The sequence below is a fragment of the Periophthalmus magnuspinnatus genome, chromosome 22 (assembly GCF_009829125.3).
Source record: "Periophthalmus magnuspinnatus isolate fPerMag1 chromosome 22, fPerMag1.2.pri, whole genome shotgun sequence".
Taxonomy (NCBI): Eukaryota; Metazoa; Chordata; class Actinopteri; order Gobiiformes; family Gobiidae; genus Periophthalmus; species Periophthalmus magnuspinnatus.
This window is the reverse complement of record NC_047147.1, coordinates 23,309,696-23,332,355: the sequence shown is the minus strand read 5'-3', so window position 1 is coordinate 23,332,355 and position 22,660 is coordinate 23,309,696. Positions and strand designations below refer to the sequence as shown.

Here is a 22,660-nt window from a genome sequence, read left to right as displayed (position 1 = left end):
TTTGCATATTGACACGTGTAAATTAAATGTTTAAATGTTGACATATTTACATGTTCAAATATGTTGGTGTTTCAGGAGTGAGCAGCAGTGTGAAGTTTTACTGTGAAGCTAAAAACTCTCGGGGTGTTTCTGTGTCCAGGACGGGGACGGTGCACATCAAAGGTCTGTCTGCAGGTGGTGCTATACACACACACAAATTATACACAGGTCTGTCTGCAGGGAATGCTCTGCTCTATTGATACTTTGCAGCTGATGTCATCAACATTCCCTGGAGGCGAGATGCTAACTGTAGGCACTGCTCTGTTTGAAGCTCTTTTAGACTTTAATCTGAGCTTTGTTTTAACACAATCTGACAAGTCTCTCTCTCAAATAATAATAAGTCTCAAATAACAATACAGTCACAAGCGGCAGTTTTTCAGTTAGACTGAAAACAGGCTCCTGAAAATGTGCTCTTTAAATCACTTTGGGATTTTTTTCTGACGATCATAAAACGTTTGGTAATGTGTGCGTTGTGTCTCCATGGTAACTGCTGAACATTCCACCATAGAACAGTATGATGTCACTGTAAAGTATCAATATGAAACTGTTATGTAGTACCGGTATGTCTTTATTGATGCTGACAAAAGTACTTGGTTTAGTGGAGACACCTGCTTGTCTCCATGGAGACTGGAACATCACCATCATCATCTCCATGGAGACAAGAAGGTTTTGAACTCTGCACAAGAAAAGTTACACAGTGCCCCTTTAAATCCTCTCACCTCTCTTTCATCCCTTCTTCTCTCTTTCTCTCAGTTCTTCCATCAGCTCCTGTGTTTCTGAAGGTGGAAAACCTTGAGGAGAACAACGTCACAGTGTCCTGGACCCCGGGCTTCAGTGGGTACTCCCCACTGACCTCCTGCTCCATACAGGTACTCCCCCCCGACCTTGCTCCATACAGGTACTCCCCCAAACCCCTGACCTCCTGCTCCACACAGGTAATCCCCCTGGCCCTGACCTCTCGCTCCATACCGGTACTTCCCCTGTCCTCTGACTTCTTGCTCCGTACAGGTACTCCTCCTGACCTCTTTCTTCATACAGGTACTCCCCCTCTGGTCTAAACCAGGTCTAAGCCAGGTCCACACAACTGCAGTATGAGAGTTACACAGCAACTCCACCTGAGAATTCTCACCTGTCTCAGGTTAAACATAGCTAACCTGCTCGCCGCCGCATTCCACACAGGAAGTGATCATGGGTGCAGTTCAGCTCCATCAACTCTGGCTCTAATTCTTTTTTTATTGAAAATCTTTGGCCCCTCTTTCTGTAACTGCTGCTATCTGACTTGTCTGTTATTAATGTTCATAAAGATATGAACATAACATTAGCAACAAGCAACGTTGCTAAGTGCCTGCCCCCTGCTAAACTAGCGGTGTGGGCAGGAAGGGGTGTTACCTTCAACAGCCTCTCTCCTGATAGGTTCTTTGGTTGCTATGATACATGCGGTCAAAATTCCAAATATGGAACTGGGCTCCAGATTAGCCGCAATAACTGTTAGGATCGATGAGCTTCATTTGGAGCTGAACACTGTGGGTGACGTCACACTCACTCAGCCCACTTCTTTATACAGGCTATGTGCTTAACTATAGCCGTAAGAGCTCTCTGTCTCACCCTTCAGGTCTCTGGTCAGGTCTCTGGTCCAGTCTTGGTCCCGGTCCCTCCTCACAAGATCTCAGTCTCTGGACTCAGGGCTCACTCGGACTACAGCCTCAGAGTCTCCTGTAGGAACCAACTGGGATCATCCCCCAACTCAGACTGGATCAACTTCACTACACCAGAGTCTGGTACTAAACCAGGACTGAACCAGGACTGAACCAGGACTAAACCAGGACTAGACCACGACTAGACCACGGATTAGACCAAGGACTGAATAAGAACCATACCAGGACTGTACCAGGACCAAACCGGGACTGAATCGGGACTAGACTAGGACTAGACTGGGATTAGACCAGGACTGGACCAGGACCAAGACTGGGAATAGACCAGGACTGGACCAGGACCAAGACTGGGATTAGACCAGGACTGGATCAGGACCAGGACTGGACCAGGACTGGACCAGGACTGGACCAGGACTAAACCAGTTCTTGTTTTAGTCCCAATGGTGGCTCCGAGGAACCTGACCTTTGACCTGTCGGACAGTCACCTGACCCTGCGATGGGTGGGACTGGAGGAGAGCGAGCTCCAGGGAAAACTACAGGCCTACAAAGTCCAGTGGAGTCTGGGCTCCGAGACTCAGGTAGGTCATCTGGCATGATCTGACACACACAGGAGGATAGGAGAGCATTTGACATTTCTGTGTCCAGGAGCCGCTCTTGTTTAAAGAGTCCTGGGCGTTCCTCTCTGGACCCGGCCGGTTCCTGAATGCCTCGGTCCAGGTCTCGGCGTGTACCTCTGTGGGCTGTGGACCCTGGAGCAGACCGGTCCTGATCCTACCTAAACCAGGTCAGAACCAGAACTGGACGAGGACTGGACGAGGAATTAAACCAGGACTAAACCAGGGACTAAAGCCAGTCTCTGTTTGTTGCAGTCTAAACCCATTCTAAACCCAGTCTTTCTCTGTAGCAGTATAAACCTGGTCTAATCCGGGTCTTAACCCAGTCTAAATCTGGTCTTTCTCTGTTGCAGTCTAAACCTGGTCTAAACCCGGTCTTTCTCTGTTGCGGTTTAAACCCGATCTAAGCCTGGTCTAAACCCAGTCTCTGTTGCAGTGTCCCTGGTGTCTCCTCGTTCTCATCTGTGGTCTGGGGTGCTGCTTGGGCTCCTGGGTGCCTCTGTTCTGGGTTTGATGGTGGCGTTTGGGGCCCACAGACGCAGAAAAGACTCACTCTTTGGGTAAAAACACTTTGGTCTCTTTGCAACAGGCTTTTTATATATATATATATATATATATATATATATATATATATATATATATATATAAGATTTTAACCAAACAAACAGAAGGATTTTTTTAACCTCTAATTCCAAGTGTGAATCAAGTCTTAACTCCAAAAAATGAGGGGAAATATCAACATTTAGGAACCTTTTCAGTACGATTTAGTTTACCCAGATACTTAATAAGAAGCCAGTATGCACAGTATCCTCTGTGTGTTGTTAGTATCTAAAATATCACCAAACAGAAGCAAGAAATATTTTTCATGTTTCATGCTGTTTTGGTCCATTTTGTCTGTTTTTAGTCATGATGACTTATTTTAACATAAAACCTCATTTAAACTATAGCACACGATTCTTCCTGTTCACCTGCAGCATCTTTCCTTAATGTCTTATGTCAAAGTAAAGCTTCACTGTGGAACCTTTCTGGTACAGGGCGTGCCACCTGATATCATAGCCTGGAATGTTCCACAGTATGGCATTAAACCGAAATTTATTTCCTTGCAGACAAGCATTTATAACTATCTACCTCAACTGACTGTGTACCGAACCAAGTTACAGGTCAGATCTGTGGAAGTGTGTGCTGCTCATTGTAAGAACACAGCTGATGGATATGTTTAATGCCGCACTGTGGAACATTCTAGACAAATCAATAGTATGGCCATGGAGACAGGCAGTTGATGAACCTGTAAGCAGGAAAAGGTGTATGTGTAAAATAGTGCTGGCCCAAATGTCCGTTTTTTATCTTTCCTGCAGTTCAGCGTTCAAACCGGTCACTTCAGAGAGTCTGGTGTCCTTCAGTGCAGCCCGATCCTTCAACAGGACAGAGCGCCCCTCTGAGATCAACTGTGAGTACTGCAATCTAATAGTACTACTACTACTACTACTACTACTACTATTACTACACAGACCCCAGAGAGCACTGTTATGACAGACCTATGATTAAAACAGTCTTATTCCTTAGATTGTTAAATTTATTTTTTATTTGAGCTGTTATAATTTATACATTTTAAATCACAATATTCTTCTAAAACAATTTCATAAAAGAAAAAAATCCTCTGACTTCCGCGTTGTATAATCTGTATAACCTGTATAATGTGAGATTAAAGATTGCTCAATCCAGGGGCGGAGCCATGATTCTTTTATGGGGGGCCAGTTAAGTTTCTGTGGTGGCACTCAAACATGAATCAAATAAACTGCCTGAGCGATTATATTAAATCAACAGTGAATATACACTGCCTGGCCAAAAAAAAAAGTCACCACCTTTTAGCTTTGATTACGGCATGCATTTCCATCCAGTGTTGCATTAATTTTTCACCAAGATCTTGCATTGATGATGGTAGAGTCTGGGATGTGCTGGAGGAGGAGGCTTTGTGCAGCGGTCAAAGATTCTTAATGGGGTTGTGGTCTGGACTCTGTGGTGGCCAATCCATGTGTGAAAATGATGTCTCCTGCTCCTGAACCACTGTTTCACAATTTGAGCCCCATGAATCCTGTCATCTTGGAATATGCCCGTGCCATCAGGGAAGAAAAAATGTATTGATGGAAAAACCTGGTCATTCAGTATATTCAGGTGTCAGCTGACCTCATTCTTTGAGCACAGACTGTTGCTGAACCTAGACCTGACCAACTGGAGGAGGCTTGTACCTATTTGCTTAATTAAATCAAGGTGGTGACTTATTTTTGGCCAGGCAATGTACATTTTAAATGTAACAGTGATGGTGAAGCGCTGCTTCCCCCTCCTGAGGCGTCGGACGGTTTGCCAGAATCTCTTTGAGGCTGTCAGATAGTCCTCCTCCATGGCCTCCTCGAACTCCTCCCAACCCCGAGTTTGTGCCACTGCAACAGCGCAAACCACAGCACGCTTGGCCCACTAGTACTTATCAGCTGCCTCAGGAGTCCCACAAGCCAACAAGACTCAATATGACGGCATCCCTTACTTCTGGTGTCCACCACCAGGTTCGAGGGGTTGCTGCCGCGACAAGCACCACAGGCTTTACAACCACAGCTGCGAGTGGCTGACTTGACAATAGAGGAGAACATGACCTACTTGGCATACATGGCCCCAGCCTTGTCTGGGATATGGGAGGAGGTGTGAGTTGAAACCCCCCCCTGACAGAGGGCTCCGACAGATGTTCCCAACAGACCCTCACAGTACACTTGGGCCTGCCAGGTCTGTCCGGCTTCCTCCTCCACATGAGCACATCAAACGAGCATGCCTTCCTCCTGGGCTACCTCCTGGACAGACCTGGCAGGCCCAGTGGATCCAACTCACCATCAGATGCTGATCGGTTGACAGCTCTGGCCCCCTCTTCACCCAAGTGTCCAAGACACGCCGCCAGAGGTCAGATGACATGACAACAAAGTTCATCATTGACCTCTGACCTAGGGTATCACGGTGGCACATGCACTGATAGACACGTCTGTGCTCGAACATGGTGTTCATTATGGACACACTGGCTAGCACAGTCCAATAACAGAACATCGGTTGGGTTCCGATCAGCCCCCTCCAGGTGTCACTGGCATTGCCCATATGGGCATTGAAGTCCCCCAGTATAACAACAGAATCCCTGGTCGGTACACTGTGTAGTACCCCTCTCATTCACCGGAGTGAACTCCAACATGGCTGAGTTGTGGGGCAATAAGCAAGCTCACACCAGCTCGCTGCCTCTACCCCGGGCATCGCCAGAGAAATGGAGAGTCCTCTGCGTGGAGGTAAGGCCGACAACACCGGCAACGCTCAACGCTGTGGGGTAAGGCTCCTTCCCCACCAGCAAGGTGACATTCCATGTCCCCAGAGCCAGTCTCCATGTCCGGAGATCTGGTCATCGAGGCCCCCTACATTACCTGCTACCCAGATGTCTTTGTACTGGCCTTTCTCAGATCCTCCTGCAGGTGGTAGGTCCATGGGAGGAGGCCGCGAATCTGGCATTGGCGTGGCGTGTCTTGAGTGTTCAGGCGTCGGACACTTTGTTCGCGCATCGAACAGTTGAAAAAGCTTAACTTTTTGGCAGTTGAGAAAGCTGAACAATCAGAGACTATGCTCCAGTGACAAAGTGACGTCATTATTTGGAAGAAGTAGAAAGATATCAGCCACAAACTAGCGGCAACTTAATTATGCTGTGCACACCGGTTATCTTAAAGGCTAGTAACGGACCCAGACACACCACAGAGCCGATAGCCTCCATTGATGGGTTTTATGTGATAAATACACTAAAGCCACTCTCACAACCTGGTCTGCAGTGTTCACAAAGAAACAGGGAAAACAAAACCAATCCAATAGCACTTGCAGATCGCAGCGGATGATCGGGCGTCCAAGACGTCCATGACTTCCCTGACCTCCATGACGTCCATGACGCACTTCGGAGGTGTCAGCCCTCAAATGCAAAGGCGTCCAACTTGACGCTGGTGTGACTGCACCATTACAGAGTCAAACTGACCCAGGATCAGTAATAAACTGCCCTGTGATTGGACTGCCCTGTAACTGTCTCTAATCCCTCGTCTTAGTCCTGTTTACTTCCCAAAACAAAGGGAAAACTTTGCAGCTTTTCTGAATGAGGCGAAAGCTGAGTCTGATCTGAGACTCACATTAAAATAACAAGCCCTGTTATACTGACAGTGACTATAACGGAGTTACAGAGGAAAGAGTCATTAGGTAGATTACTCATCACTGTTAAAAAATAAACCCGTTACTAACACTGTTATACTTAAATGGCATTATTCTCAACATTGATGCTTACTGCGGACAGTGTGTCTCCCTCTAGTGGACAGTCTTTACTCTGTTTGTCTCCCTCTAGTGGACAGTCTTTACTCTGTTTGTCTCCCTCTAGTGGACAGCCTGGGCATAAGCATGGAGCTGAGGGCCAAACTTCAGGATGTGTTAATCCCAGAGCGACAGCTGAGTCTGGGCCACGTCCTGGGAAAAGGTGCGTTTTTTTACTCTTTCATTAAGTATTAAGTTTTTATTTCCTTTAAACAAAACTAAAATAAGACCAAACTAATCTAAAAGTATTATGTATCTCAGGTAAAGACAGAAAACTTTGTGTAAATATAAGTTCAAACATTCTGAAACTTTCTGGGCAACTACGACCTTTAAAAAGTTTTATTAGCCAGAGGCCCTCCCATTAGAAATGTTGTCTTTTACAATATGCTTTAAATAAAATGGACCATGCACTGCTGTTAAGAATTACAAAAAGCCCTTTTTTAATTGGTATCACTCTGTCATTTTCATAAATATATAAGTATGAGGTAAATCAAGTCCATTTTAAGACAGGAAAGGCTATCATTAATCATTGACATCTTCATTGTAAATCAAAAGGTAAAGATACTCACCCAGGTTTCAAAGCTCTACTGCGTTTTCTCTGCCATACTTTAGCTAGGACATGACAGAACGTCCTCGTGTTGACAGTGACCTTTTGGACACTTCAGGATCCTGATTGTCCAAGACTATTACATTTCGTTAGAAGCTTTATTGCTCTTATGTTAGGACAAGAACACGTTTGTGGAAAAACATAGATTGTGAATAGCACCAATCTGGTCAGACTGTTTCTAGTCGTTGCTTGAGTTAAATTATAATTCACAATAACAAGCTTCATTTTGTGAGTTCCAAATGTGGTACTTTTTACTTGTTAGTACTGTGATGGTGTGATGCGTTCATAGATACACATTTGTTGAAGAAAAAGACGTTGTCCAGCGTCCACACATCCAGTAATAAAATAATAAGACACTTGTTCAAGCTATTAAGGGTCACTGACGCCTTTACAGTTATATTCTCGCTCAGGGTGTCCTGTCGGCCAAGTCGAGTTATTATCACAACCAGCTTTAGCTTTAACAATAATAATAATAATAATAATAATAATAATAATAATAATAATAATAATAATAACAATAATGATAATAATGCTGTAGTCTTATACAGCACTTTCCCAGATGCTCATAGTTACTTCATCATTCATGTCTTAATTATTCACTCCACACTTGGTAGCCACAGCTGCCCTGGGGCTGCCAAGTTGCCATTGGCCCCTCCGACCATCACCAACATTCACCCACACACCACATTTATACTAGGCAATGTGAGTGAAGTGCCTTGCCTAAGAACACAATGAGACTTTTTCCCAGTGGTGCCCCCCTGTGGCCCCTGAAATTCCCAGTGGTCTCTCATCCAAGTACTGACCAGGCCCAGCCCTGTGGAGCTTCTGAGGCCACATCTGGCTTTGACCAGGAGGTTTGGCCATGACCAAAGTCCCAGTGTAAAGAGTTCCTTGTATGAGACATCTGGATCTTCTGAAATCTGCTGCGTCTTATGCCACATTAGTTTTTTTCAAATCAGAAAATATCCCTCATCTATGGGTGCCCAAGTGGCCAGTGTTTTCACTAGTCTAATCACGCAGCAGATTCAGTGATTGACATGTGTGTTTTACAATCATGATTACTGAAACATATACGCCAATATCATTTGACATATACTTTTTTGTAACCAAATTGAACTGAACTGGATCAGTGCATCTGTACTTACAATGTGTTCTGTGTGGTTCTGTGTGTTTCTGTGTTGTTCTGTGTGGTTCTGTGTTGTTCTGTGTGGTTTTGTGTTGTTCTGTGTGATTCTGTATGGTTCTCTGGGGTTCTCTGGTTCTGTGTGGTTCGGATCTGTTTTCTATTGGGTCACCTGTTTGTTAGGATAACTTTATGTATAGTACTGTATAATAATAACTGTCGTGTAATCCCTCAGTCGTTCAGGTCTGATCCATGGTGAAAGCCAAGAGTAAAATCTGTTAACTGGACAAAAAAGATGTAGAGTGAAGACATTTGACTGCTCATCCAAGCTGCTTCTTCAGTTCTGGTCAGATTGCTGGTGGACACTGCCTTACATCTATCTGAAGGAAGGAGCTAACTATATTGAAACTGGAAACAGCTGTTATTTACAGTTACTTAGCATATTCATTCACTAGTAGGGTCTCATCTCAGCGGTGTCACAGAGGAGGCTGTTCACCTTAGCCTCGTAATCCGCTGAGTTCATTATGACAGTGCATCTCCCTTTGTCAGCTGGCAAAATGTTGATGCTGTGGTCCTTTTCTAGAGCAGTAAGAGCCTTCCTCTGATGATATATTGGAGGTCTCCATTAAAGATCTCCAGCTTCTGTCTCTTCAGGTGCCTTCCATTGTAAAACCTTGGGTATTAACATTCTGTCGAGATCTAAGGTTAGACCGTAAGTGATTCTTATTCTCTGCTAATTTCTTGGCAATATTTTCCAGCTCTCTTACAAGTTTGACAGTGGTTTGCCCACAGTTCTTGAGAAGATGTCTGTGTAAATGCTGGGTGAAAAACTTGTCCAACTGTGAGCTCACCCAGACAGAGAACAAGGTACTTTCCAAAGGACTGAATTTCTCTGTAACATCTAACCAGATCCCCACAGTGTACTACATTACAGCAGCAGAAACCGCCATTAGAAACACTAAGCTTACAGATATGGAAGCTGGAGACCTTGGACTGAAAGTAACAGCTCCACTGAGCAGCGCCAAACATCCTCCCTCCAACATAACACTCTCTCTGCTCTAGAAAAGGACCACAACATCAATATTTTGCCAGCTAACAAAGGGAAATGCACCATGATCTTGAACTCAGCTGATTATGAGGCTAAAGTGAACAGCCTCCTCAGTGACACCGCCACCTATGAGTTGCTGAAATGAGACCCTACTAGTGAGTACAGGAAGAAAATCATAAACTGCTTAGAAGCTGGATAAGGAAGAAGTCATTGATAGACAGCTGTATTACAGACTATCCTGGTGGCTTCATTCCTTGCATTTATGGCCTCCCAAAAAATCCACAAAGAAGGAGTACTCCTCAGACCCATTGTATGTAGCACAGATCACATACAATGTGGCCAAACATCTGAAGAACATCGGGGCTCCTCTGGTGGGCAACATGGAGCACCTTGTTGAGAACACAGCAGAATTTGTGAGCAAAATTAACGATCTCCAATTTGATTCAGATCAGGCCATGGTTTCATTCAATGTGACCTCTTTTTTCACTTTCTCTACATCAGTAGCGGTGGAGGCAGCAAAGAGGAGGCTATTGCAGGATACTAAGCTAAAAGAGAGAGCTAAACTGTCACCTGACCAAATCTGCAAACACCTGGAAAGATATCTGTGTAATCCCTCAGTCATCCAGATTTGATCCATAGCAAAAGATGAAGTTTAAATCTGTCGACTGGACAAATTGTTATAAGAGTGAAATGTGTTTAAATTCCACATATTTTCAGTTTAGAGGAAACTTCTGCAGGCAAATCCACGGCTGTGCTATGTGCTTACCAGTGTCTCTTATATATGGAGCAATTTGACCAAAATGCATTGGTCTCATTTCCAGGTACTCCACCCACACATTGGTATCGATACATGGATGACAACTGGACTAAAATCCAGTTGTCATCCACTGGATTTTAATCTAGTTCCAAGATCTGGAACCCTTTACTGCACATATTAATGCTCTGGATCCAAACTTCAAGTTCACACGGGAAGAGTCCAAGGAGAACAAATTGACCTTCTTAGATTGTGCAGTGACTATAGGAGATGACCAGCGACTCCAGGTAGAAGTCTTCAGGAAACCCACACACACTGACCAATACCTGCTGTCTGATTCACACCATCCACATGCAGCACAAACTCAAAGTTACCCTTACACTACAACACAGAGCTCAAGTGGTGCCCACAAACACAGAGGGAAAAGTGAAGGAGGAACAACACGTGGAGAAAGCCCTCTTGGCTTGTGGATATACAAAATGGGCCTTCAATAGATCTAAGAGAGATAAAAAAAACAAAACTGGACAACAGGGAATCTGAACCTAGAAGAAAAGATGTAACTATTCCTTGCACAGCTGGTGTCTGAAAAACTTTAGAGAATTTTCAGACAGTATAAAAATCCAGTCTATTTTAAACCTAGAAACACTTTAAGGCAGATTCTAGTTCACCCAAAGGACAAAACCCTGAGCCATAAACAAAGTAATGTAGTCTACTCCATTCAGTGCAGTGAAGAGTGCAGTGAGCGTTACATTAGAGAAACTAAACAGCCACTCCATAAAAGAATGTGCCAACACAAGAGCTCCTCTGGACCCCAGTCTACTGTACATCTCCATCTCAAAGATACTAACCACTCCTAGCGAGGTACAGATCTTAGCCAGAGAAAAGAAACAGTTTGAGAAGGGACTTAAATCAAATCAAATCAAATCAAACTTTATTTATATAGCACTTTTCATACAAAAAAAAAAAAAAAAGTAACACAAAGTGCTTTACAAACCATTAAAATCAGTCCCACCCACCAAACCCACCCGACAGCCCAACAACCCAACCCCAACACATCAATAATCATAACCAAACAACCCCCCACCCCAACACACACTCCCACCCCCCACCTCAACACATGTTAAAATACCTCAGTTTCATTTAAAATATGTTTAAGTGGAACAGGCTGGATAAAGATGAACCAGATGAGAGAGCGCCACCAGAGGAACCATCTGCACCAGGAACAGGGTCACCCACAGCCACAGGACACCAGCCCAGGGCCCAGAGAAGAGATGAGGTCAAGACCAAACCTCCAGGGCCCAGGAGCCAGGGCCCAGCAGCCACAGCCAACCACAGCTCCCGGTGCAGAGGGCTCCTCAGAGGAAACACTGGGAAATCTAAAATGATTAAAAATAATAAAATAAGTCAAACCTAATAAATAAGTCAATAAATAATCAATAAATAATAAAATAATCAATAAATAATAAAATAAGTCAAAACTAAACAAGTAAATAAAACATAAGTAAAACATAAACACACTAGCCAGCCTAAATAAGACTAAATAAATAGAGAAGTAAACTAAAATGATAAATACTAATCAAAAGCTATGCTAAAAAGATGGGTCTTGAGCCTGCTTTTAAAAACCTGAATGTTCTCTGCGGCCCTGAGGTCCTCCGGCAGGCTGTTCCATAGACGGGGGCCATAAAACTGGAAAGAGGCCTCTCCATGCGTGTGTGTCCTGACTTTGGGAATGACTAGGAGCCTGCTGCCGGAGGAGCGCAGGGGCCGCGAGGGTTCATAGGATAAAAGCAGTTCTGTAAGATAAGAAGGCCCAAGACCATTAAGACATTTAAAAACCAGTAAAAGAACTTTAAAATCGATCCTGAAACACACAGGGAGCCAATGCAGGGATTCTAAAACCGGTGTAATGTGGTCCCGCCCCCTGGTCTTAGTCAGGACACGTGCTGCTGAATTTTGTAATAATTGTAGACCTGAAATCGCCTTTTTGGGAAGACCAGAGAGCAGGGCATTACAGTAGTCTATACGACTGGTGATAAAAGCATCAGCGTCTCTGTGTTGGCCCGAGAGAGAATGGGACGGACTCTGGCTATGTTTTTCAAATGGTAAAAACCAATTTTTGTGATGTTTTTAATGTGTGGAATAAAAGTCAGCTCAGAGTCAAAAATAACGCCCAGGTTTCTTACTTGTGATGATGGATTAAAAGACTGTGACTGTAATTTGGGTAAAAGTTTCTCTCTCTGGGCCTCAGGACCGATGATTAAAACCTCAGTTTTGTCCTGGTTAAGCTGGAGGAAGTTTTCTGCCATCCAGGATTTGATGTCTAAAATACAGTTAAAAAGAGCATCCACTGGGCTGGTGTCATCAGGAGACATGGAGATGTAAAGCTGTGTGTCATCTGCATAGCTGTGGAAGCTGATTCCATGTCTCCTGATGACATCACCAAGAGGGAGCATGTACAGGTTAAAAAGTATAGGACCTAAAATGGAACCCTGGGGCACACCACATGTGATTTTATGAACCTGAGAGGAGTAGGTGTCTAAGCTTACCATAAATGTTCTGTCTGTGAGGTAGGAAGTAAACCATTTGTGTACAGTACCAGAGAGGCCGACCAGGTGTTTGAGTCTGTTTAAAAGAATAGTGTGGTCTACTGTATCAAAGGCAGCGCTTAGATCCAGTAGAACCAACACTGTCACCTGTTTAGAATCATAATTTAGTCTAAAATCATTTAAAATCTTTGTCAAGGCTGTCTCTGTACTGTGGTTTACTCTAAAACCAGACTGACATTCTTCAAGAATGTTCTGTGTGTTTAAAAAATAATTAAGCTGGGTAAAAACAAGTTTTTCTAAAATTTTGCTTAAAAATGGTAAGTTAGACACTGGTCTGTAATTGTTAAAATCATTAAAATCTAAATTGCTCTTCTTCAGCAGGGGCCTCACCACTGCAGCTTTAAAGGCAGTGGGAAAGACCCCTGTCTGAAGAGAGTAGTTCATCATGTTTAAAAGCTCGTCTCTAAAAGATTCATAAAATGACTTGAAGAACCGTGTTGGAATGGGGTCAGCAAGACATGTGGTGGGTCTCACTGAGGAGAAAACTTCATCAAGCCTCTCAGCATTAACCAGGACAAAGCTGTCCAGTGTTTCCTCTGGTAAAGACAAACAATCAGATGTGTTAAAAACAGTGGTTTGGTTAGATAAAATGTCACATCTGATTTTGTTTATCTTTCCCATGAAGTGGTCTGCAAACTGCTCACAAAGGGAGTCAGTGGGAGGGAGTTTGGAGTTGTTAAGAACAGGGTTAGTGAGATGGTCGATAGTGGAGAAAAGAATTTTGGGGTTGTTTTTATTGTTTGTGATTAGTTTGGAGAAATATGAGTTTCTATTGTTTCTGATGGCGTTATTATATGTTTTTAGATGTTGGGTGTACATTTGAAAGTTAATTGTGATTTTGTTTTTCCTCCATTTTCTTTCTGCCCTTCTGCAGTTTCGTTTAAGTTGTTTTATTGATTCAGTTTTCCATGGTGCTGCAGGTTTGGGGGGGGCCTTGCTTAATTTAAGAGGAGCAACTGTATCTAAAGTGGATTGAAGTTTGCTGTTAAAATCATCAACAATAAAATCACAGGAGGCAGGTAAAACAATTGGAGGAGTGTTCTCTAAAATATGAATAAAATTAGCAGCCACTTCAGGGGTAAGATGACGCTTCCTCACAGTTCTCACAGAGGTCTCCCGCTGAATAAAACCAGTGATATTAAAAAACACACAGAAATGATCTGACACAGCCAGGTCAACAACAGAGGACACACTCGCAGACAGGCCATGAGTGATGACCAAGTCCAGAGTGTGTCCTCTGTTGTGAGTTGGCTGTGTCACATGCTGGGTAAAATCCATGTAATTAAGAACATTTAAAAATTCCCTTGCAACAGGGTCTAAAATATCTACATGTAAATTAAAATCACCGGTTAAAATAATCATATTGTAAGAATTATGTAGAATTGATAAAAAATCCGAAAATTCATTGATAAAAATACTGCACTTTTTTGGTGGTCTGTAAATTGTTACTGCTAAAATTTGTGGGTTATTAAAAACAACTGCGTGGTATTCGAAACTCTTAAAATTATTAAATAAAATAGGTTTGGTGGCCAGAGTACTTGAACATATAGAAGCAGTGCCACCTCCCCTTTTACTACCCCTAATTGAAAAAGCATAGTTAAAATCAGAGGGGGAGGCCTCATTGAGAACAACCGGTCCATCTCCACCCAACCAAGTTTCCGTTAAAAAGAGACAGTCAAGTTTGTGGTCTAAAATTAAGTCATTGACAATAAAAGCTTTGTTCAGCAGAGAGCGGACATTTAAAAGTGCCATGTTTATTGTTGAAGGAGGATGAGTAGGAGGAATCTTTGATAAATTAATTTTGGTGAGCTGTGATAAATTATTGATGTTAACTGTACGATTGTAAGAGTTTTTGTGAATAGGCCGCTCTCTGCTGAAAATTACCGGGATATGGTGTGATGATTCTATTGATGGCGTGGACGATGGTGATGGGGTTTCTGAAGAAAACCGTCATGCAGATTCTATTGTGAGCTGTATGTTCTGGGAAAGAAGAAATGAACCATGGAGATTTGGATGAAGAAGGTCCTTTTTGAACAGTCCGGGTCTCTTGAAGAACAGAAGGAAATTGTCTATGTAGGGGATATGGTTGGTGGTGCAGAAGGATTTGAGCCAGATGTGAAGTTGTCTTAAGCGGCTGAATTTGATGTCTCCAAAGCGAGGTGGGGTGAGTGGGCCGGAGATTATGCATTTTTTATTTAGACTATGGATGGTGGAGATGAGAGTTAAGAAGTGGTCCTTAAGTGTTTCTGACTGCTGCAAACGGAGATCATTAGTTCCAATATGAATCACAACTGTGTTAACCGTGGGATGCTGACGTAGGATGTTGGGGGCGGAGTTTGTGATGTCCTGGACGAGGGCACCTGGGTGACAAGACGTGTAGCCATTTTTCACCCTCACGTGTCTGACCAAGGAGGAGCCCAGTATCAGAACGGAGGGACCTGAGGGACCTGGCCGCGGCGCTGAGGCTGGAGCCGCTGGTGGAGCCTGTGCTGGGTCTCTCTGTGGCGCCGTGGAAACACCCGCCGGAGCAGAGCTATCACCTGGGTCACACCCGCTGGATGCGGCCGAGCCCTGTGTGCACCGAGAGGACGCGGCGCATACACCCGACTCACGGCGAGCAGTCTGGCCCGACGTGCGTGGGGACGCGGCCGCGGAGCCTCCGCTCAGGGTGGAGCGGCAGGTGGAGATGAGGGGCGCATCAGCGGAAAGTCAGTCAGAGAGCCCAAGAAAGGTGGTGATGAGCCCGTGCGCCACGCTCCAGGAGGTTTAGGAGCCGGGGTGAAGTGGATGCTACCAGGACGTGTCCGACAGCGGGCTGGAGGCTGCCGCTGAGGCTGTCCGGCTGTCAGCGGAGGAAACTCTTCCAAAGCCAGGACTGAGAATTTGTTACACAGGGCGATGTCAGCAGGAGAAGTGGGGCGCGAGATTAAGATATATTTTTATTAAGAAGCAATATTTGTCAGGAAAGTCAATCCTTCCTTGAACAGAAATGGGAGCCTTAGACATCACCTTTCCCCCATCTATAACACCATTCTCAGACCCAAAGGAAACAAAGAGAACAATAGAGCTAGCCAGGATGCCAGTAGGTATGAAAGCAACCATTAAGCGCTGAATGAATATGCTATGTATGGCTCAGGCACAGTACACACTTAGTGTAGCTCAATAAACCTGGTCTACAAACAGAAACTGTAAACAGAAACTGTTTTCAGTTTCCTCCCTTCAGATAGATGTAAGTCAGCTTGGATGAGCAGCCAAACTCCTATAACTTTTTATCCAGTTGACAAATTGTACTTTTGGCTTTTACAATAATAATAACTGTATATGTATGTGTATAATGCTGTCTAATAACTGCGTATAATGCTGTGTAATAATAATAACTGTGTGTATATTGCTGTGTAATAATAACTGTCTATAGTGCTGTATAATAATAATTGTATGTGCATAGTGCTGTGTAACAATAATAATATTAACTGTGTGTGTATAGTGCTGTGTAATAACCTGCTGTGTAATAACCTTTGGTCTGATGTTGTTCAGGAGAGTTTGGGTCGGTGCGAGAGGCCGAGCTGAAAACTGAGGATTCTGTTCAGAAAGTGGCCGTCAAAGTTTTAAAAAGTCAGTGCTCCTGTCTGCCCCTGTCTGCTCTTCTGTCTCTGCTCCTCTGAATCTGCTCCTCTGAATCTGCTCCTCTGCTCTTCTGGCTCTGCTCCTCTGGCTCTGCTCCTCTGGCTCTCTGCTTTTCTAGCTCTCTGCTCTTCTGGCTCTCTGCTCTTCTGGTTCTCTGCTCCTCTGGCTCTGCTCCTCTGCTTGTCTGACTGTGCTCCTTTGACTCTGATCCTCTGGCTCTGCTCCTCTGGCTCTGCTCCTCTGGCTCTGCTCCTCTGGCTCTGCTCTTCCGGCTCTGCTCTTCTGGCTCTGCTCCTCTGGCTCTGCTCTTCTGGCTCTCTGCTCTTCTGGTTCTCTGCTCTTCTGGCTCTCTGCTTTTCTGGCTCTCTGCTCTTCTGGCTCTCTGCTCTTCTGACTCTCTGCTCTTCTGGCTCTCTGCTCTTCTGGCTCTATGTCTTTTGGCTCTCTGCTCTTCTGGTTCTCTGCTCTTCTGGCTCTCTGCTCTTCTGGCTCCCTGCTCTTCTGGCTCTCTGCTCTTCTGGTTCTCTGCTCTTCTGGCTCTGCTCCTCTGGCTCTGCTCCTCTGGCTCTGCTCCTCTGGCTCTTCTCTAGCTATGCTCCTCTGACCCTTTTCCTCTGTCTCTTTTGGCTCTTTGTTTAAATAGTCTCTTTTATGACTTGTGTTGTGTTATGACTATGTTTGCAGATGACATTACCACTTCATGTGACATGGAGCAGTGTCTGAAGGAGGCGGCGCACATGAAAGACTTTAACCATCCCAACGTGATCCGGCTCATTGGTAAAAACTGGCCAGTTTAAAAAGCTCAGATTATAATGTTTCCTCATCACAACCAGAGCTGAAGTTGTGTTTTGCTTCATACACACAAACTTTGCATATTTAGGCTGTGTTCTTCTCTCAGACAGAAAACACTCTGTTCCACCTTGTGATGTCATGTGGTAATACAGGAAGCACTCCACAGTGTTTTTAATCTCCATACACCTTCATTAGAATAATTTGGATGATTTCAGTCCTGTAGTCATGACAGACTAACCCATGTATGTCAGACTATGTTTGTAGAGGTCTAACTCACAAGGAGGGAATCTGACACATGGGGAGGGCATCTGACGCACAGGGAGGGGTCAGTCTGGTGTGTTGTGGGTGTGTACAGTGTGTTACAGATGTGACTGACAGCTCTTTGGTCCTATAGGGGTCAGTCTTCACCGTCGTCCTGGTCAGAAGCTGCCGGTTCCAATGGTGGTTCTTCCGTTTATGAAACATGGAGATCTGCACACGTTCCTCCTGCTCTCCAGAGTTGGAGAGAACCCTTTTGTAAGTGTCATGGAAATTATCTGTAAAAATACCAAAACGTACAAGAAGACTGTGTGTTGGTTTATTACATTTGCACCGGTAAACAAATGGGCCCACTACAGACAGAGGCAAGGCAGGCAAGTTTATTTGTATTGCACAATTCATACACACAGTAATTCAAAGTGATTTACAGAACAACATTAAAGGAGAAAAGTGCAGAATAAAAACCTTTCAGTCATATGCACAGCTAAACAGAACCGTTTTGAGCCTGGATTTAAACATGGTCAAAGTAGAGGCCTTTGAGCTGCATAAAACTGAAATACCTTTCCCCATGTTTAGTCCTGACTGTGGGCACCAGCAGGAGGCCGGTCCCTGAAGTCCTCAGAGTGTGAGATGGTTCATATGGCACTAGCATGTTGGAGATGTATTTTGATGCTAGGCCATGGAGAGACACACATATACATGTATACACACACATGTTATGATGATTATTTGTGATTATTTATGTTTCGATTTGTTGTATTGTTATTTTAATGTCTTTTTTATTCTGTAAAGCTGAATTACCTTGTGTAGGAATTGTGCTATACAAATAAATTTGCCTTGCCTTGACCTTGCCACATGTATACACACGCTCACATGTACCACACATACACTCATGTCCACATGTATACACACATACATACACATCTATACACACACATACACATCTATATACACACGTACATGTATATACATACACAGACACGTATATACACACACGTATCACACACGTACACATGTGTACAGATGTATAGAGACATACTCATGTATACACACATAAACACACACACATACACATTCATACAGATAAACATGTATACACATACATATACCACACACATGTACACATGTATACATACATAGACACACATTTATACACACACACATGTACCCATGTACACACCCACTGACATGTACACATTTGCAGGGGTCTCAAACTCAAATTATCTGGGGGCCATAGGAGGTGGAATCAGGGTGAGGTTGGGCCGCATCAGGTATTCCACAAACATCGTCACTGTTTTCAACATACATGAAGAAATATGCCAATTCTTGTGGATTTTATGGATATACATCGTTATTTATTGAATCTTTTGTGATGCGAGTACACAGCGCGAGTGGCACATGTGTTTGGGGTTTACCAATTTGGCGGAACCTTCTACTTGCAATATGGCCACACTAAGATTAAACTTAGTGTGGCCGTATTGTCCTGCGGGCCACAAAATATCATCTCACAGGCCACAATTGGCCCCTGGGCCACAAGTTTGAGACTCCTGCATTTGTACACGTTTACACACACACATACATATGTATGCACACGTACACATGTATGGACACACACATATGTACCATGCACACGTATGCATGTGTATACACACACATCTACAACACACACGTACCACCTACACGTTTTTATGGATGGGGGCGGGGCTAGGCCAGTACTTAAGAAGTAATGCGGAAAATAATTTCTTTCTATGTGTGTGTTTCAGACTCTGGAGCTGCAGACTCTGGTGTGCTTCATGTTGGATGTGGCTCGAGGAATGGAATATCTGAGCAACAAGAACATCATCCACAGAGACCTGGCAGCACGCAACTGCATGTGAGACTAGACTTGGTTGAGACCTAGCTTAGTCCTGGTTTAGTCCTGGTTTAGTCCTGGTTTAGTCCTGGTTTAGTCCTGGTTTAGTCCTGGTTTAGTCCTGGTTTAGTCCTGGTTCTGACCTGGTTCTTGTCTCTGGTTCTTGTCTCTGGTTCTGGTCTTCAGGTTGGGGGAGGACCTGGCTGTGTGCGTGGCAGACTTTGGCTTGTCTAAGAGGATCTACAGTGGGGACTATTACCGCCAGGGCTCCGTCTCCAAACTCCCAGTGAAGTGGATTGCCCTGGAGAGCCTGAGCGACAATGTATATACCAGCCAGAGTGACGTGGTAGGGCATCTGACACAATCACACACACACACCAGCCAGAGAGACATGGTAGGGCACCTGACACAGTCACACACACACCAGCCAGAGCGAAAAGGTGAGGGAGGACATCTGACATTTTTGGGAGAGCATCTGACTTTTTTTTTTTTCTTTACAGTGGGCCTTTGGAGGGACCATGTGGGAGGGCAACTGACTCTTTTTGTCTTACAGTGAGGCTTTTCTCTTACAGTGGGCCTTTGGAGTGACCATGTGGGAGGTCATGACTCGGGGACAGACTCCATATCCAGGCGTCGAAAACTCTGAGATCTATGAATATTTAATCAAAGGAGAAAGACTCAAGAGGCCCCCAGACTGTAGACCTGACATGTGAGTACTATATATATATATATATGCCCCATATGAGTTCATGTTCATACAGTGGGGCCAAAAAGTATTTAGTCAGCCACCAGTTGTGCAAGTTCTCCCATTCAAAAAGATGAGAGAGGCCTGTAATTTTCATCATACATACACTTCAACTATGAGAGACAGAATGAGAAAAAAAATTCCAGAAAATCACATTATCTGTTTTTTTTAAGGTAAGAATTTATTTGTTATTTATTTATTTATTTTGATGCCTTCACACCAAGCTGCTTACCTATTGCAGGTTCAGTCTTCCCAGCCTGGTTCAGGTCTACAATTTTGTTTCTAGTCTCCTTTGGTCTTGTCATAGTGGAGTTTGACTGTGGTTGTGGACAGGTGTCTTTTATACTGATAATGAATTCAAACAGGAGCTATTAATACAGGTAACGAGTGGAGGACAGATGGGCCTCTTAAAGAAGAAGTTACAGGTTTGTGAGAGCCAGAAGTCTTGCTTGTTTGTAGGTGACCGAATACTTATTTTACAGAGGAATTTGCCAATTAATTCATTAAAAATCCTACAACGTGATTTCATGGATTCTTTCCCCCCATTCTGTCTCTCATAGTTGAAGTGTACCTATGATTAAAATTACAGGCCTCTCTCATTGTTTTAAGTGGGACAACTTCTACAGTTGGTTGCTGACTAAATACTTTTTTACCCCACCGTATATGTATATATCTATATTTCACAGTTATGAGGTGATGCACAGCTGCTGGAGCCCGGTGCCCAGGTGCAGACCCAGTTTCTCAGCTCTCGTGTCTCAGCTTCAGACTCTGCTCTTAGGCCTGGAGTCAAACCCCCAACCCCCCATCTCTCCTCTGCTCTACGTGAACCTGCAGGGCGAGGGGGCGGGGCATCAGGATGAGAGGGCAGAGTCACAGCACACTTGGACTCAGCACCATGACTGGATCTCAGAGGGATCAGGAGCTGCACTGGCCATTGGAGGAGACTACAGGTTAGATCAGGTTTAGTCCTGGTTTATAACTGGTTTATAACTGGTTTAGACCTGGTTTGGTTATGGTTTAGTCCTTTTCTTTGAAGTCCTGGTTTAGTTCTTAGATGGGGTCATGGCAAATGTCTCTAGTCTAACCTGCAGATGTCCCTATGTGTCAGATGCCCTCCCCTCCTCCTGTATCTCTGTGTGTCAGATGCCCTCACATGGACTTTGTCACTGACTTCTGTTTCAGGTACATTATGAGTCCATGTGGTGAGGAGGAGCAGGACGAAGAGGAGGACACAGTCATCAACGTCTGACCTCCTCATCTGTCTCACCTGTTACTACCCTGTCACTTACCTGTCTCACCCGTTACTCACCTATCCCGTCTGTCACTCACTTGGAGCACAGAACCAGGTGTGGAGAACTCTGTGGAACCGGGACCAAGTGAAGCTACTGTGCTAACCACTCTGCCACTGACCTCTGATCCTCTCCTCCTCTGACCCTCTGTTCCTCTGGCCCTCTCCTCCTCTGACCCTCTGCTCCTCAGATCCTCTCCTCTGATCTGATCCTCTGATCCTCTGACCCTCTGCTCCTCTGCTGCTCTGACTGTCTGCTCCTCAGACCCTCCCCTCCAGTGATCTTCTCCTCTGGCCCTCTCATTCTCTGACCCCTGCCTCTTCTGATCCTCGCCTCCTCCTACCCTGTCCTCCTTTGACCATCTCCTCTGTTAGTTTTACGCTAACCCTGTTTTATTGAAGTTTTATTCAAAAGTGCAATTTACTGAGCAAACTGTTAACCCACCTGGTTTAGACCTGGTTCTGTCCTGGTTTAGATCTGGTTAAGTCCTGGTGTAGACCTGGTTTAGTCCTGATTCAGTCCTGGTTCAGTCCTGGTTTACACCGGGTTTACACCGGGTTTACACCGGGTTTACACCGGGTTTACACCTGGTTCAGTCTGGGTTCAGTCCTGTTTTCTTATGACTTTGTAAAGATGTAAGTTATTGTGTAGTTTAAATGACAGTTGTAAAATGATGTGTCAATAATAAATGTATTTGTAAAAAGAAAACTCTGTTTTTATTATTCATTTAATATGACAAGAATAAAACAGACATAGACAGCATAAACAACAGAATAAATGAGTATACTAGAGTCAGTATAATGCAGTCTGTGTATACTAGAGTCTGGATATATTACAGTCTGAGTATACTACAGTCTGGGAATACTACAATCCGTGTATAGTATAGACTAAGTATAATACATTCAGAGTATACTACAGTCTAAGTTTATTACATTCTGGGTATACTACCGTCCGAGTGTATTAAGTCTGAATATAGTACAGTCAAAGTACAGTCTGGGTGTACTACAGTCTGGCTATACTACAGTCTGAGTATAATACTGTCAGAATATAGTACAGTCAGTTATAATATAGTCCGAGTATTATACAGTCCAAGTATACTATTGACTGGGCATACTAAAGTTTGTGTATAATACAATCCAAATATAATACAGTCCAAGTATACTACAGTCTGGACCTAATACAGTCCGAGTATATTACAGTCTGGGCATACTACAATCCAAGTATATTAGTTAAAGTAGTTAAAGTATACTACAGTCCGGGTATACTAACGTCTGGGTATGCTTCATTCAGAGTAT

General features: G+C 44.0%; 1 protein-coding gene across 1 annotated transcript in view; it reads left to right on the top strand.

The window, feature by feature from the left end:
• Nucleotides 1–22,063, top strand: part of tyro3 (TYRO3 protein tyrosine kinase) — a 32,579-nt gene extending 10,516 nt beyond the window's left edge. Inside the window, exons 5-20 of the mRNA XM_055231061.1 lie at nt 76–162; nt 793–908; nt 1,652–1,817; nt 2,127–2,269; nt 2,337–2,475; nt 2,742–2,865; nt 3,661–3,752; nt 6,735–6,830; nt 16,340–16,417; nt 17,114–17,206; nt 17,616–17,737; nt 19,243–19,352; nt 19,518–19,677; nt 19,904–20,040; nt 20,763–21,026; nt 21,259–22,063. Of these exons, the coding sequence (XP_055087036.1) occupies nt 76–162; nt 793–908; nt 1,652–1,817; nt 2,127–2,269; nt 2,337–2,475; nt 2,742–2,865; nt 3,661–3,752; nt 6,735–6,830; nt 16,340–16,417; nt 17,114–17,206; nt 17,616–17,737; nt 19,243–19,352; nt 19,518–19,677; nt 19,904–20,040; nt 20,763–21,026; nt 21,259–21,325 (1,994 nt within the window). The 3' untranslated portion in view covers nt 21,326–22,063. The remainder of the gene's footprint in view (nt 1–75; nt 163–792; nt 909–1,651; nt 1,818–2,126; nt 2,270–2,336; nt 2,476–2,741; nt 2,866–3,660; nt 3,753–6,734; nt 6,831–16,339; nt 16,418–17,113; nt 17,207–17,615; nt 17,738–19,242; nt 19,353–19,517; nt 19,678–19,903; nt 20,041–20,762; nt 21,027–21,258) is intronic.
• Nucleotides 22,064–22,660: the final 597 nt, after the last annotated feature.